Consider the following 18,092-nt stretch of genomic DNA (forward strand, 5'->3'; position numbering starts at 1 on the left):
TCTGTGCAAGAATACAGTAAAGCAGAGCAGAGGGGGAAGGGAGCAAAACACCTGAACACACACACACACACACACACACACGTTCCCTCTGGCAAACACTGCCATGCATCCCCCCCCCCCTCTGCCAGTCTCTTATCACTGGAACGATGCGGCATGCACAGAGCAGACAACAACATGAACTTCGTGTTGGAGGAAACACGGATGTCTACGAATCTGCACATGCACACTTACAGAGACACACTCAGACAGCGCTCAAACTCTAAGCCCACAGTGAAGCCTCCAGCAGACCCCGACAAATCCACCTACCCTCGTAATTGACAATCACAATGGCCAGCATATAGTCTTTCCCCAGCATCATAGTTAGCTAGCTGCCTCTCACAGCCAAGAACCTGCTGCTGTAATCAAAGCAAAAACCCCAGACAGACAGAAAAAGAGAGACACAGAGAGAGAGAGAGAGAGAGAGAGAGAGAGAAGGACAGAGAGAGAGGGGGGACACAGCAGAGAGAGGGTTGAGGGGAATGAAGGAGAAAAGAGCCGTCGGTGGTCGTATTCAGATACGAAGCAGATTTTCTGAGAAAACAAAATCTAAAAAACAGGCTAAAGCAGCGCTGAGATAAGTGCAAGCAAGACAGAGAGAGAAAGAGGCTGAGACAGAGGAGAAGGGAGCGAGGTCGCGCATCTCCTGCAGTTGAACTAGGTTTGCTGCTGTTATTGTTGTCTTCTAAGTGGAGCATCAAACAAAACCCGTCTCCTTTTTCTGTACCCAAACGAGCACATCTGAGCACACAGTGATAACTTAACAATGGAGTACAAGCAAGCCTCTAATGAGAATGTTGATCACCTTTTTTTTCTTCTCCACCTTCCCTTTTGGTGTGCATCAGATGTAGAAGGAATGCAATGAAGAGGTGGAGGAGCACAGATCAACAGGATGCCAAAGAAAAGCTGATGTTTTTAAAAAGACATTTCGAGACCGACTGTAAAACACACGACAGAAGGCTGCTCTCCTGTGGGTGCTTCATTTTTGCCTCCGTTTCAAGCAGCGATGTCCTGATTTGAACCCTGGTGGCTCTGGGTCCAGCTCGGAAGCCCCTCACAAAAGTTCATTTTGTTAGCTGTACTTCCAACCAGACATATGGTGCAGTTTTGCAGAGCACATGTTTTTTGACAACACTTGTTTTTTTATATTTTTTATTTTTTATTTTTTTATGAAAACATAGGGCCGGATGATGTGGCTGAAAACCACATCATGATATCAGGGTTTCATATCAGCCAGTGTCAATAATTATTGATAAGTTAAATATCTGAATTTCTACCAAACTGACGGGACCGTTCCCGTTTCATCCACACCATTATTTATCATGTTTAAGCTGTTATGAGGCTTACGGAGGCAGAACCTTAAACTGTTGCAGAGCCAGTTACTCTGCAGGTTGTTGCTAGGTAACCAAAGAGTTAGCGAGTCAGTTGATGTCACCAATCTGGCTCGGTTGGCGCCGTCAACATCTCGGTGTTTTTAAGCAAATACATGCCAGCGACTTTCCAAAATATTAAAATTAATGAATTATTTTGCCGGGACTCTGTACTGGCTGAGGGCATCAGGGGCTGGAAAACAACTGAGACCAGAACATCTCTTAATTTGTCATACAGTATGTGACAGCTGAAGGATATTCTTAGTCATGCAGGTTGTGGTCGTCATGGAGGTTTGATTAGAGGTCAGCTCGACTTTCTCTTGTTTCTAGGAGACGTCATATCTTCAAATGTAAACAACCCTCCAGCTTCAGTCCATCGTCTTGAAACTCAGCATCGATTATTAAAACTGAAGGTTTTCAAATAAGAGCTGCGGCGTCTTTAAGAAACGAGGAAGACCCGTTGCTTTCTGTTCCAAGGAGCGAAAAAGCTGGCGAATGTATGAGAAATGAGAAGGAAATTTCTTAAATAGGACACAAGTGGCTCTCTTTAGTTCTGCATGCCTCTGTTTTTCCATCAAAGTCTTCGACTGTGTCTGTAATGTACAAAGCAAGAGGTCTACTAAACCTAAAGGCAGTATTTAGACGATGAAGTACAATGAAAGCACAAAGAACAGGATCTGCAAGCTTTTTACTTTGTGTTGGTCTTCTAACAAAAAGTCTCTGCATCACTAAAAAAAAAAAAAAACAGACAAACTCCAGTGCATGAGCATAAGTACCATAATGTCGGAATGTTCAATGACAATGCATTTCACATTTAATGCAGAGTTGGGTAGAACTGTTTAAATGACCAAGAAAAACAGTTCTAAGAACTTTGTATTACTGTTTAATAATATTAAAATATCCAAAGCTAATTAGTCTTAATTTAGTATTATTTATCAGCAAGGTGTTTAGGAGAAATCTGAATCAACATAGTGCAAAAAACTGGGCTTGTTAAGTCAGAGTGGTAAAATCTGATTAATCTTAGTAAGAAGATATATGATAGAGCAATATGAGAGAAGCAAACTGTTTTAAATCCTATAATTATTATTATTCACATGTCTAATAGAGGGCTGCACAGTAGATAGCACTGTTGAAAGCAATTTTGATTTAGTTATGTTAATGCTGTCAAGATTTGTTTTTTTGACACCAAAATATAAGTAAATACACCTTTCAACATCTATTTTTCTCCTTTTAATTAGTCAGGACAGAAAGCAATACAACTACCACCGTCAGTGTATACGATCGCAACCCAATACTTTAAATATAAACAAGAACACTGAGATTAAGCCTCAGAGATCAGACAAGTGAACTGTGTTGCTCAATAGACGGTATGGAAATTCAGAAAGATCTGCTGCTGGCAATCAAACTTGCAAAGAAATGAAACACAGACGCTTTGAGTCTTCAACTTGACAGAACAGTGAGTCATCGGGGAAGCAGCAGGGGAGGGGAAAAAAAAAAAAGCTCTACATCCGCAGGACACAAATTGGTTTTCGGCAGTGAACAGTGTCAGAAATCATGGCTGAAGAAGACGGAAGTATTTCATTTGTCTGATGGGGCCCAAATGAAAATTTTAGCATCTTATTTTAACACAATGCTGACAGGATACAATGGGAATATCAAAAGATGCTGCTCGGGACATTAGCAGTAAGTGCTTTGAAAGAGGACAGGACGACAAAAGAGCTCGTTCTACATAAAATCCAGGCAAAGAGAGAAACTGCCAGACACAGTTTTACCACAGATGAACTTGAAAAGACGTCTTAAATTAGAAAAGACCCATTTTCAAATTACAACGATGGATCCTTACATGTTTATTCAAACAAAGTCTTATTTCCTAAGAGCTTGGGCGATAAATAAAAAAGCAAAGTGAAATCCTATTATAAAGCAAAACACAAGTCGTTTGATTTCTCATTCTCAAAAAAATGCAAAAAAAGTAAAAAAAAAAATCTGAAGGGCACAAAATATAAAAGGGTAAAGGTCACAACAGTCTGAATTTACAGCAACATGCAAATGAATTAGCTCTTAGAGGTGCTTGGATTGTGGGCCAAAGTAAAAAAAACTTTACAGACTCAGCCATCGTTAATGAGTGTCCAAGTGCTGTAGTTGAAAGCCTAATGGAGGGAAAGCAAGAACAGGACTTGAACAGAAAACAAAGTGAGTTTAAATATTGACCCGAGATCAGCTATAACATCTGGATGGTGCCATTTATGAGGAAATGTATATGCAGATGACTAAGCTGCTGTCTGACACTGTACAGCTGCTAGTACATTAAGTATGAGTTGCCTGCACTCATAAAAGTATCTCTCTGCCAAAGCCAAACAGGTTCTGGTAGAGGCAGTGCGATAGTGTGGGGCAACATCTCCCTCACTGGGGAAAAAAAAAAAAAAAAAAAAGCTTAGAAAGCAAACTCACTTATCCTAATATTTTATGGTGCTATTGTGATGACCATGGAAATGGCAATAAGAACTACTTATTTATTACTTTTCTTTTAGGTAACTGTAAAAGTGTGACTGTATGGCACGGCAATCATAGCCCATTTAGGACACCGGTCACATAAAAATGTGTGATTTGTATCACTAAAATGATTGCATTCAATCATATTTTCAAATTTCTTCAAATGTATTGATACACCCTTACTGGACAAACAGTGGAGCAAAACAGTAAAACTAACAACCTGCCAATACAGAGTGTTTTAGGGGCTTTTAAACATCATTAACTGGAATTTATTGTGACAATGATAAATAAAAAATCATATCGTGATAGGAAATTTATCACGATAAGTGATAAGCGATACGATAAATGCCCACCCAAACATGAAGCACAAGTCAGTAGCAGAAGAATCTGCTTGGCTGTGGTTGAAAGGATTTGGCAGGATTTTCATTGGAATAACTCAAACACTCAGCTCTGCCACTAAACCCAGAAATGCATTTTCTAACTACTGTGGTGTCACTTAAAGGGGACGCACACAGGCTTTCCAACAAGATAACATTTAATGCCCAGAAGCTGTAAAGAAATAACTGACCAATGAAAAACATCAGTTTTTCAAAGTAAGTGTGTGTTTAATATAGGAGGGTCTTTTTTTTTTTTTAAAGAAAAAAAAAAGGAAAAACAAATCAGACCTCCATAGCATTTAGTAGAAAAATAAAGTCGGGCAGAGATTTTGTGTTAATTCATCGCATATGGGCAGAGCTGACCGACTAACCACCCATGAGGTTACAAGGCCAGTACCAGGAGAGCTCAGAGCTGCAGCGTTTGTTATTCTGTAAATGCATAACTGTTTCCATGCGCTGACACAAACAGAGTTACCATAAATGGAAACATGTCATCAGTGAGAGGATGGCTGCAACCACTACAGAGCACACGCACGCACACACACACACACACACACACACACGCACACACACACACACACACACACACAAAAAGTCCAGTGTGTGGCACTCAGCCTCACAAACAATCTGCCAGCAAACAACAGAAGCTATAAAGTTTAATACAATAAAGTCTTTACAGCAGGAGTCTGATTTTGTGCGAGTACCTGTCTCCTCGGGGGAGTTGCTGTCCTGGGACAGGGTAGTCCAGCTCAGCTCTTCATCACTGGGGTTCAGATTCTGGATGCGGTTCAACGCACAGTCTGTCTTTGCTCCAGTCCTCCGGTCCTTCTTTGTCTCTGGAGAGGAGGAGGTAGAGGAGGGGCAGGAGGCAGCAGAGAGCAGGCGGGTGTCTTCTGGACTGCCTTGCCTTGGCGGGGAGAGCAGGGGACGAACCCCGGAGTTCTTTTCTGATTGGAGGAGCGTGAGGTTGGACTGGAGTTCGGAGATGATCTCAGAACCTGAAGAGACTTTGCCCTCCTTCACGGGAGAATCGGGGTTCAGCATCAGCAAAGGCTTCTTCTCCTCCTCCTCCTCCTCCTCCTCCAGCTTCTCCACCACCTCATCTTCCTCCATCTTCATCTTCGATGGGATTTCCTTTTCGGACAGAATGCTTATGTCGTCGGGCTCCTCCGCCTCAACGCTCAAGTCAAAGTCTAAATCTTCCGTATTGCCGTTCAGCTTGGTCTCGCCCGTCCAGTTAATGTTACAATCTGCATCAGATCCCGTTTTCTGCTCCGACTCGGCGTCGCTGGCAGATCCCGGCCGCTGCTCAGCGTCCAGCTCAAACGCATCCTCCTCTCGGTCGTTGTTCGTCAGAGAGTGACTGTCTTGCTCTTCAACCGTGTTAACATTGGAATCGTCGGCTATCGGTTCCGGATTGCACTCGGGGTCTGTCGGGTCGGGGTCGGTTGTGTTTTTATTGTGGTCCTGACCGGCTTTACGCAGCTGGTTGGTCCCGTTCTTGGCCAGCTTGGGGTTGTTGGGGGCTGCAGGCTGCGAGGGGGACGAAGACGGCGATGCTGAAGGTGGCGCGTTTTCTCCGAGGCCCATGGCGGCCTGGATGCTCGTGAGCGCGTACTTTTTGCGACACTTGGGTGGCGTGGCCGAGCCTTGCTTGATGACGTCGCCGCTGAGCAGCTGATTGTGTGAAGAGCGGAGGCTGAGAGAGGTGGGAGGCGTGGCAGCAGGGCCATTGCGATTGGTCACATCCACTGACATCATTGTGGCACGAGACAGAGGACCTGCAATAGAAAACGAATTGGAGACGAATACATTTGACAATGAGTTTAGTTAAAATATTGTGAACTAAAATGCTTAAACTAACACAGAAACAAAAAGCTTATTTGTAGGATATTTGAAGGTTCACATGATGACAGCATTATTCAGAAATCCGCTTTCCATTGCCATAGTTTACCTAGAAAAAAATATATATTTTAAGTCCTTTAATCCTCACCAACAGTTATTCAATACTTTTTAATTTAAAATTAAGCACTTTTGTTCAAGCTTCCTTAATGAAGATCTAGCCTAAAGCATCAGGGGTCTGAATAATTCATTTATATTAAATACAGGAAATATATCATTTATGTGTACTAACTGGATTAAAAGATCAGCTTCACATGAATGTTTTTCTGCCATTTTTCAATTTTTACAACTACTTCACAGCTAATTTTACAACGTTTCAAAGATGCTTTAAATAATAATGTGAAAGGTAAAGAATGATAGGCCATCTCTGGCAATTCTGTGTTCAGTAATATCTTTTTTCGAAAATGTGCAGATTGTTCAAACATACAAAAAGCGATGCTGATCATATTTCAGCATATTATACTTGTGCATAAATGTTGAAAACATGGTTTGTTTTGAGTGATGATGAACACCAAGACAAACAAGACAAATCAAAGGATGTTTTTTTTTTATATATATATATTTGGCTCTTATTTTTTTAATTTCATGCATGAGAGTTTAGGTACCGAGCAGGTTAAAGTAAAAGCTGGATATTGAGACTCGATGTGAATTTCCTACTTGTTGGGTATGAAGTCACTGACAGGCACCGCTCGCCGCTTGGAGCTCTGAAGACTCAGCTGCAGATCTGAGCACCACAGAGAGAAAAAGAGACAGCAAAAGGGATGATCAGTGAAGAATGAAAGGAATCCTGAGTACTTCTTGGATGGTCCTCAGAGACCCCATTCATCCACGTGGAACCCGACTGCCGCGGGTTTCTGTGGAAACCTACAGCTCTGTCAGGCTGTGAGGATTCTTGAGAAATCACAGAAACCAAAAAGGAAAAACAAAACAAAAAAAAACAAAAATGAATCTACCTCACCTCACGGTGTCTGAATCTTACAGATTATGAACAACACCAACAGCTTGTAAAGAATTAATTCAGGACCAGACTTTTACTTGGACTCTTATCAAGAATGCATGCCTTACAGGACATGTTAAAAGCAGAAACAAAACTTAATACTTACCAGAAACCTATGACTTTTGAGAAACACCAGGATGCTGCAGGTCCATGTTGGTCGTCCGCAGCGCCTTCTTCGTCCACTGAAGCAGCAGTGCACTGAGGGAACAAAACATAAAACAGGATTAATAACAGAGCGCGAGGCAGGGTGAGCAGAGAGAGAAGAGGGGGTACACATAAGGACGACAAATAAAAAGGTATTAATTATTCACAAGCACAGTCAAACATTAATACTCAGGATGGCTGTGTGTTTGCATATATACACCTTATGAATTTTGTGCAGGGCTCATATTTCATGAAGACTTGCCAAAAATGTGCTGCCTGGAAATATCATAAACTTAATGCCACATGAGACCAGTAAGCTCCTCTTCTTCTGCTTTCAAACACCATAATAAACACACAAACTGGTGCTACAAAAGCACTTATTAGGAGTCCAGACCAAAAACTCAGAGAGGGGCAGAGAAACATGCCTGTGGACAGAGTGAAATAGAAAGTCTGTAATCAATAAAAACATCCCACCGTTTTGGCAAACAGGACCTCATATGTGAATTTCAGCATCTTCAAAAGATGCACAACTAGGTTACACAGCAAACTGGCATCACAACAAAGTAATGTAGGGAATGATTAATGAGTTTTACAAACCTACGGTAAATAACCTGCAGTTGCACTTTATCTAGTCCAGAGCTTCATTCTTCATTCATTATGTGTATATAAACATTTACAAAAATAAATATTAAAATTAATATTTTTATTCAACCAAGAAATTAAGTTTTTGAAAGGAAATGAAAGAAATAATAGATAATAGAATCAATTTTGACAAAATAATGTTGTTTTTTTGTTGTTTTTTTACATATTTTACTCTGAACATAAATATGCCAGTAGTGTGAATAATTTTGTGCTTTACTGCAGCACAAGATGTCATCGGTGCCATTATAACAACAAATCTGAGCCACTGGACTTTCCCTGGTGTGTAAATAAAACCGTATTAGTTCTGCAATGAATACTGCTTTTCTAGTTGTTTTAAACGGCTGCATGATTTGAACAGATATGCCAGAGTTTCCCTCTCACAGCCGGATTAGACAGTTAAGACAGCAGGAGCCGGGCATCTTCTGGAAACAGCACATCAAGGACGATGAGAGAAGATTCAAGAGAGTAACTGCATATTTGGACAACCAAGTATACCCGTTATGTTTTAAACAGTGTGAGGCAACACATATGAAATTATGTCACACTTAAAGCTGTTTACCAGCAGATTTATTAAACAAAGACAGACCACGGGATTGCACAACTGCTACTTGACACCCATACTTATGTGGTACTTAGGCTGTGCTGTCCTCTGACTGCACAACAAACAAGCATCTGGTTTGATTGGCCAACCACCAACTCCACTGAGAGGGTGCGACATGTAAAGGGGCAGCTGTGTAATTTGGACCACCTGTACAAACTTTAATGCTTTTTTTTTTTTTCTTCCTCCAAATAGTTTGAGTTGGGACAGGTGAGATCACGCTGGATCAGTTGTTAGATGAGGAGCAACATGGCAGGTGTAAGCATTTAAGAGCTCGGCCTGGCAATGAATCTTGAGGAACCGCTGCTGTTATTGAACGGCAGAGAAGGGGAGAAAAAAAAACTTATGCAAATAAATGTCTGATGTTACAGGCATAATAAAAACCCATGCATGACTGAAACAACCACACACAGAGGAGAGAAAGTTTCTGGATTAGAATTACAAGGCGCGCTCGGTTTCTTGAATCTTGCACCAACAAGCCTGCATACCGGAGAATATATTTAAGTGAGAGAGTGAAAACATGTTTGTTCAAAAGGGGGGCGGATGTACCACTAAAACTAGCGAGTCATTTCTCCAGAAACATTGCGAATGACTGGTTTTTAAAGACCGGATGTAACACCAATGAGGGATCTGCGTCTTTTTCTAAAGCAGTGGAAGAAAAAACAAACAAACAAACCACATATTAAAAGTATTAAGATTTAAACAACAAATCTGCTAATGATTTAGAACTATTTGCATTGAGCCAAAAACCATCATTTGATAACACTGTTGCCTTGAGGCCAGTGACGTCTACTGGTTACATGAGGGTGCTGATGGCTTGTAAGCTGTCGGATCTCCTCTTGATGATCTAACTGCTGGCAGGAACGGGCTGGAATATCCGAGCCTGTTCCAAGTTCCAACATAACGTCAAAAAAAATTAGCATGTTGAGCCTTCAAACCAAAAGTAACACTGGTTGAACATGCTCTTACAAAATCAAATCAATCGTAATAAGCCCACAATTTTCCTCATTAGCCTCTGTTGTTTCTTGACCACTAAGATCCATGTTAGGTATGGGCAAAAACTTTAGAACATTTTTTTTTTTTTTTTTTTTAACATGCGTCATGCTTCACTTGAAATCCTTTGTGGGAACTTCACAGAACTCCCTCTGGAACCAGAAGGGGCCTTTGTGTAAGCAGCTTGCTGCTTCAACCTCAGTGATTATTTCACTGCAAGCTAAGCGCTTCAGAAGCAAAAAAAAAAAAAAAAAAGAAACTAAAGCAGCTAAGTAGAGACTACATGTGGGGTGCCGTGTCATTTTCTGCCCCAAACACAGATGTCTGAGCTACAGATCTGGAGCAAAGCAGAACAACTGATAAACATTAAAACTACAACTTTCAACCCCAGAAATCCATCTGGTTGGGGGTTCCAACTGGACTGGATGAGTCTGTGAATGCAACGCCTCTTACGAGCCGCGGCGCATTGAAAGGCCTTCTGCTGCAGATAGGGGCTGCTTGGGGGCTTAATTACAGAGCTCCTATGTGGGAAGGGCAACCGTGAGACTGACACACACACACACACACACGCACACACACACACACACACACACACACACACACACACACAAATAGTAAGTGTGAGGGCAAGCCATCCACATGGACTCACTTGTAAACAGCTTATTGCCACGTCAGAAAACAAACAAAAAAAAAACACCTTCAAAAACAAAACTACAGAGAAATACTTAATCAGCAGATTGGGAGACGGACGGAAATTAGATCTCCATTGTTACATGGAGTAAGACAGTGACCTTTGACTGTTCTTGTATGTTGGTGTCAGACAAACTTGGCAGTCTGGATAAAACAACAATAAAGGCAGCAGCTGCTGACACCCCACCTCTTCTGTCAGCCTGTCTGCCTGTTTCTGTTTCCTGCGTCACTGAAATCTTTTCCAAAACTCTGGAATGAGAGAATCCGCTTCAGCTCCACAAGCCAAATGGATGCCAGCCAGAAGTTTGATTGCCCTCTCGTCTGTTCTTACCGTTTATCTCACAGGTTTTTCAGCATAACTCTTCATAGTTTCTACATTAATCCTGTTTCGCTTAAACTTTTTCGTCCTAATTCGTTCACCTTGGAAAAACTATTCATACCCCTTAAACTTTTCCACACCGCAACAAATATGAGGCATTTTCCAGACCAGTCAATGATCGATTGATTACATCCCAGCTGCAAACCTACCAATACATTTCAATCCACTTTATACCTAGTTCACATGGTAAGATTTTTATACCGGTTTAGTTCAGATTTTCCCATTGCAACAATCTTAAGGAACCCAATAATTGGGATGGTTCTTAAGATCATCTTAATAGATATTCCTGCAGTGAGTAATCTGGCCCGCTTGGCAGGACGTCAGGACCGTTTCGATCTAAAATCGGGGATGTTCAACAGGTTGGATTGTCTTGGCTTGACGTGATCCCCAAGGACAACCAAGATCGCAGCCTAGTGAATTTGACGTTTAGCCAATCAGAAAGTGAGGTGACGGAAACACGGAGGGAAATTTAAAATCAACAGAAGATAAAACAACTGCTGTTGCAGAACAGAAAGTCTGGGGGACATTGGAAGCATCTTTGTACTGTTTTTTTTTTAGCTAGACCCAGTCCGCCATCTTTGTTTACTCTGGGCAAGGAGAGTCTTAATGAGAGGATCAACCAAGAGGTCCATGGAAACTGGAGGAGCTACAGGGATCCAATGCTTAGGGAGAAGAATTTGCCAACGGGACCACTATTGCCACAAATTTAACCTCAACAGAGTGTCAGTAAATAAATCTGATGTTTGTAGCAAGCCGTACAGCTTCACAGCAAACATGGAAGTAGGTGCTCTTGTCAGATTAAATCCAAAATGTCATCCATCATTTAGCCCTCCAGTTTTCAGTTATGCAATACTCTGTGATGCTGTGGCACAAAAAACTTGAGCAATACATTGACATTCGAATGAGACAAAATGTAAAAGTCCACGGGGTATAAATACTTTTTAAGATAGCATATGTAATCTGGCTGGCAGATCCTCTGCCTTTTCTTTGTTTTAGCAGAGATTTGCTGTCTTTTCTCATAAGTAAGAAGGTCCGTAAACACTCATAAAACCAGCCATTTCTCTCCACTGCCCTGATTTACAGCCATCTTCCTGCTCCTCCTCCTCCTCTCTCCCCCCGTGCTCATGAGAAAAGCCCATCTGTTTCAAAAGCGACAGACAAGGCAAGCAAACTGCAGCACACAGATGTTAGACTGTAACGGATAAATAAATTGATGCATGATAACATAATGGCAAATGACAGAATAGAGCATCCACATTGGTGCGTGTTCAGCTTTTTGATCAAGATGAAGTGTATGCCAGTAGCACAATGTGTGGAATTTATTTCCAGAACCTTTGACAAGGACGGTTATTGATGTTGTCACTCTTCAATTACGATGCCACATGACAGTAAAAGAAAAATACAATTGTGTGCAGCCGAGCTGTGAAATGTCTCACAGCTCAACTCTTTACCAAAGCTGAAATTCAGCTAATTCAGCTACTTGAGACAAACTTTTGCATTAATAGGAATTGATTTCAAGTCCTTTGGTTTTAATGTAAAGCAGTAAATGGCTTAGAGTCTGCATTGCAGATTTATTTTATGAGCCTTTCTGTTAATTTAAATCTACATGTGCAGATCTTTAAGTAACCAGAGGCAGAAAAATGTGTTTTCACACTTTAAACACCAGCGAGGTCAGGAGGATTTTTTTTATTTTTTTTATTTTTGCAGTTCACACCTAACTGGCAGCAGGAGGTTTTATAACAGAAAACTTTCTCGCAGATGGAAATACCAGGAAGGCCAGGAAGGAGAACGTCTGTCTACGGCACACGGGAAGCGAGACGTGATGGAGAAAGTATGCTGAGAACTGACTTTGTTTTCTTTACCACACGCTGAGAACAGCTGAGGAGTCATCCTGTTGTGTTGACAGAACGGGTCTGAGCACATCTACAATATCCAGGATCAAGAAGGAAATGGCAGAAAGTCAGCAGATGCTCTAAAAGATTTGTTGCAACATTTGCACACTGAATCATCCACTAATCTTTCAGCCTATTTGCTTTTGAGGTTGGATGGAACATTTTTCCACAAGAAACCCAAAGCTAAACTTGCTGGCTTCTTTGCTGTCCTCATCCCCGTTCCTCCTCAACACTTGTAGGCCGCGTGGCTTGAAAACAACGAATCCACAACTAAGAACATTCATCCGAAAGCGAGATGTAAAATCAACAGAAAGCAAAACAATTCAAGTTAAAGTTCAAAATATTTCCAATTACAAATTTCTAGGGTTTAAAATGTTTAAGCAAAAGTACTCGGGCTGCACGATACCAGGCCAGGAATGCAAAGGCAAAGTCAACGATTAACCCACAAATCACAGATAAGTACGAAAGGATGGAGAGAAGTGGTGAATGGATTAATACGTGGAAGGACAAAATGACTGATGGAAGGTTTGATTTGAACAGCCTTTCTGTTAATTATGATGACTTTCCACTCAGTGAAAGTCATCATAATTAATCATCACAGTGAAATGTCATCATAACATGACATTTCAAATTAAAATATTACATCAGACCAATAAAAAAAAAATTAATACAAAAATGCAGGCTTAAGGAAATGTATGCTTAACACCTGATTAGAGCTTGTTATTGTCAAAATGTGATTTTAACCTAACAAACAACCAGAATACATTATTTATTGAATATGATGGACTCCATATGAACCACTACTGACTAAGCTGCTAATATGGGTATAGCCTTACATAAAGAGCATGAGACTGGTGGCGTAGAGGTCAGGACAACCTCCTTTTGAGTAAGAAGTCCAGAGATTGAACATCTACATCTTTTTTTTCTGTGTTTCTTATATATTGGACAGATGAACGGACAAATTATTTACAATCTTAACTGTGGAACAGGAAATAAAATCTAAAAATGCATTCCTTTCATATCCTATTGTCTACTTTAATCACATACATGCACGCATATTTTACCTGAATTTGTCATACATCAGCAACCTGTTAATTGTGAGTTTGTGCTTGTAATGAATGGATGAAAACAAGGAAGAAGCTCAGGAAAAAACAGCCGTCGTGGTCCTGCTTTCACAGCTCATGGCGGAAGCTTTAGGGGGAATGGAGGGAGTTTGGTCAATAGCGGGAAATAACAGAGACAAAGCAACACTCTGCTTGAGACGTCAGCCTAAACAAACCACCCTGTGTACAGACAAACACGCACCGAGGCCTTACTTGCAGAGACAAACCCACAGTTTGAACCTACTTCTCAGCAGGCTTACAGCGATGGTGAAGGAAGGGCAGAAATAGCTGCACTGTAATTGCACTTGTGGAGCTGAAGTTAAAAGGAGACTTCAAGGCTTCAAGCATTCTGTGTTTTGAATAAATGAGTGCCTCAATGTGCTGTAGTCGCACAGCTAAAGATATCATTTACTGCTGTTATGGTTTTCATGGTTGGGGGAGTAAAAGAGAAAAAAAAAAATAACCACAAACAAAAGAAAAAAAAAAGAAAGGCGTGAGGAATTTTTAGGGTGTGCCAAAGAATCCCAGGCATGTCTGAGTGGATGAGGGTAACTGGGGGCAAAAGAAGTGCAGAAAGCACACATGAATGCACCGTGCCCCTTTGAAACACCTTCAAGTGCTGATCAATTGTGACCACATGTGTCTATGCACACAGTAACCTTTGACCAAGTGCAAACTATGAGCTGAAACAATGACAAGGCAAATAAAACATGAAGGAAGGAATGAGAGGCTTATTTGACCAAAATTAATCAGTTGGACAAAAACAAGGAGTTTCTTTACATTTACTCCCTTGCATCAGTCAACACTTTCTTATGTGGCAAGATGAATAGAATAAAGGCTGTTGACACACTTAACAAGTCAATCCCTTAATATCCTGTAATAAAGAGGGGGTGGAGGGGCATTTGCAACAAAAGCGTCAAACATTATCCTGCTTCGGGCAAACTGATGACTGTGTGTAATGCAACCCTGCAACATTCCCATTTATCTTTTACCTCTTAGAAGTATGATAAATGGAAGACACCAAGCCATGCCAAGTCCACTTTGCTTAATGAGGAAACTCTTTCCCAACCCCACTGCTGAAAGCACTAATTAACAGCAGGAGTACACCTGCTTGTAATTATTTTATATATATATATATACATATATCACAGATTTTTTTTTTCCTGGATTTTTTTTTCTATCTTTACACCCTGCAATACAATGTAGTTTTTTTTTTTGTTGTTGTTTGGTTTTTTTGTTTTGGTTTTTTTTTGTTGCTTTTTTTCTTTCTTGCATAACACCACCTGACAGGAAATGTTAAATATCAAATTTGGATCTCTATCCACTTATTGAATGCACCATATCTAACCACTGTCAGATCTCTGCAACACCAACCTGTATTTTTGTTTTTTTTGTTTTTTTTATGTGAGATGCATGACACTTGAGTTGTAGTATTCAAATATTGTGTCCAAGCAGTCCTTTGTAATTGCAAGAGTCAATTCACTGATATTGCAATTTCAGTATCCTCTGCAACTCCAATTATTAGCGACAGTGAGGTATATTTACAAATAACTCATACAAGTATGAAAGCTTTATGAAGTTATTTTAAACTGAAACATTTTTTTATGTTGCCTATTTTTGCTTCAGCACAATAGTAGATTCTATTGAAGCTCAAAGAGCTAAAGGCCACACTTGCTAGCAGCGCTTAAATCAAATCTAAATTCCTACAAACGTGTCATCATTCCCAATAAGCAGAAGTGTTTTACAACAATGACCATCATACACATTAAAAAAAAAAAAAAGTGACTTGCCTGAAGTTTCACAGATATCATTGTGTGTATCCTGGTAATACCCCAATGATAACATCATTTTGCCACTCAGACTGTTCTACCTGCAGCAGACGGCACTCTGAGCAGAAACCCTGCCGCCAGAGAGCAGCATAAAAACATCTACACTATTAAAATCAAAGACAGCGTGGCCCAATTTGCTTAAGAAACAGGACCTGAGGCAAAAGAGAGTTGGATGCTATTAAGGCAAGATCGTTATTGCGTTTCAAATAAACTGCTGTCCAAGTGCTTATATCTGCTTAAGGTTATAGTTTTACTTTGACAAGGCAAGTTTGTGTTTTCTGTTTTCTTATTAGACAAAGCTCTTGAAGCAAAATTCCCTGTGGTTGTACTTTTCTCATTTCACAATGAACAAGACGAGGAGCCATATTAAAAAGTCTTCCACTTGAAGCAAAAGCACGCAGACGGGCAGACAGACATGCACAAAAGGCTTGTCAGATTCAAGGCGAGCCCAGAGGGAGCACAGAGACCCATCCTATATATAGCTGTGATGTGGCAGGACATCCGAGAGGAGAGGGAGGTCTAGACATAAACGACGCAGCACTTAGTCTATGAGTGTCAGTGATTTCAACATGCTTTTTTTTTTTTTTTTAATCACATTACATTAAAAAATGCAAACTGTATCTCAAAAGATTGGCGTAGCATCACAGCCGAGCCTAAGTTTGCAGATTTTCTAGATTTTAATCTCTGAAAGGAAATAAGGTTTTACATAAAAGTGTGCTAGCATCTGAGAAAAAGATATCAAGGCAGAGTTAGTGGATCAGAAAGAATGACTCAAGGGAGAAAGAATGTCCCTTGTCTGCCAATGAAACCAACAAGACTACTAAAACAGTCGCTGTGTTTCTAATGCTCTTAATCCATCCTCTTGCTCATGTCATCGTTTCCTCCTCCTCTTTTTCTGACCATCCCTTTTAATGTTGTTACCAAAAATGTGCAACAAACATTTCTGACTGAACTCAGATTTCAAGACAAATGAGCCTCCAAACCAAAACTGTCAGAAAAAAAAAAAACTGCACAACAGAGCTAAAGTCAGTGCATTAGTGTTTAGGTAACCTGCTTTAAAAATGTTAGACAAATACTATTAACTCTCCTGCGCTCTTAGGAGACAGGTTCATTGGACCCCACAAGCTTTTTTACCCTGTGCAAGGTCTGGTGGAGTCGCACTGACCCTGAGTGCTTTTAAACATTTTGTTTGTGTGTGTGGTTTCAGCAACTGATGGTCTGACGGGACATGCCAGGCCTCGCTTCCCAACTCGGACATCAAGACCATGGAGGGTTAAAACTTTCAGATGCTATTTCTTAAAAGGTAAACGCTAGCTACAGAACTTCTAAATATAGCATTATGTCGTAGCAAGCCGTTAGCAATGTTAAGAACTTTGTCAACTTAAAACTATTTCAAGTTTGTTCATCAAAAATGAATGGCCACATAAATTATTTGCAGATTGCCAACGCATGTCCCGTTATATAAAAACCTAATATATCCTGCAAACAGTGCTTATTGTGATTATTGGCACACTGATAAGGTAACAACTTTATGACATAATCTGCAGCTGCATTACTATTTAATAAATTCCATGTAAAGATTTCATGAAGAGGCTGGAACGTCATCACATGCTTGCCCAGTGACTCAGTTGAGTCTAAATGCAAAAAAGCGACTCGAGTCAGAAACCTAAACGACCACAAGGACCGGAGCTGTGATTCAAGGTTTCTGTGACCTAACATCCTGAGCATTCACAGAGCAGGAATGTGTTTCATTCAATTCAGGCTTCGGCCTTCAGCGTGAGGGTTAATTGTTCCAACAGAAGGAAGAGCAGGAAGCAGCGAGCCCTTAAGACACCTAGTAAAGAGGAGGATGTCTCAATGTTTCACATGGGAGGTGGGCAACATCATCAACTTTAACATCAAGACATGATTATAAAAGCCCAGCCTGTGGTGAAAAAGCAGCAGTGCAACAAACCCTGTAATGAATCTGTCAAGTAGATGGTGAAACGCAGTTTATTTTAGTGCACTAAGTATAGTAAGATTAAGCTGTGACAAGAACTATAAAAATGGACCTGTGAAACCATTGCCTTCAAGTTGACTCATGCAAAGAACTGTTTAAAACAAACTTTAATTTATGGGCAAAATAATAAAAGCAAATCTGCCAAACGCAACAAGACAAAAGCTGCATCAACAAACCCTGTGAAATTACTGATATAAAAGGGGTTTGAATTGTACACAGGAACCACAACATTACATCCAGAATGGACACCGAGTCCATTAGTGATTTATCATGTTTGAGCTTTCTGTTCATGTCTGACAGGAATCTGATTAAAACAGATCTAGCAACACGTAGGCCTGTCACAATAACACGTTTTTCTGGATGATAAATTGTTCCAGAGGTTATTGCAATAAACGATAATATTGCTGTTTTGAGACCATTTTTAAAGTAACATAATGGTAAAACAATAATGCAAGAGCACATTCTAGAAGATCAGTAAACTTCAAATTCTAGTGAACATTTAACACCAGAACTGGAAGACCATTTAAATATCCAAAGTAAATAAACAAATAAAATGAATTTTGAAGTCTTTGCAAACAAAACTGTCCTTCAAAACAGGGCTAGTTGAGACCAAAGAACCAAACTGAAGACTTTTATCATTCAGAGGGGGGA

General features: G+C 40.4%; 1 protein-coding gene across 2 annotated transcripts in view; it reads right to left on the reverse strand.

Annotated features, from left to right (window-relative positions):
* Positions 1–18,092, reverse strand: part of apbb2b (amyloid beta precursor protein binding family B member 2b) — a 53,712-nt gene that overhangs the window by 24,779 nt on the left and 10,841 nt on the right. For both annotated transcript variants that reach the window (XM_088004457.1, XM_088004459.1), the window contains exons 2-4: positions 7,279–7,370; positions 6,833–6,899; positions 4,978–6,054 (exon numbers count right to left, since the gene is read on the reverse strand). In XM_088004457.1, coding sequence (XP_087860583.1) covers positions 4,978–6,034 — 1,057 coding nt within the window. In that variant the 5' untranslated portion in view covers positions 6,035–6,054; positions 6,833–6,899; positions 7,279–7,370. The remainder of the gene's footprint in view (positions 1–4,977; positions 6,055–6,832; positions 6,900–7,278; positions 7,371–18,092) is intronic.

The sequence above is a fragment of the Poecilia mexicana genome, unplaced genomic scaffold, assembly GCF_051168715.1.
Source record: "Poecilia mexicana isolate PSO_F unplaced genomic scaffold, ASM5116871v1 scaffold_1, whole genome shotgun sequence".
NCBI lineage: Eukaryota > Metazoa > Chordata > Actinopteri > Cyprinodontiformes > Poeciliidae > Poecilia > Poecilia mexicana.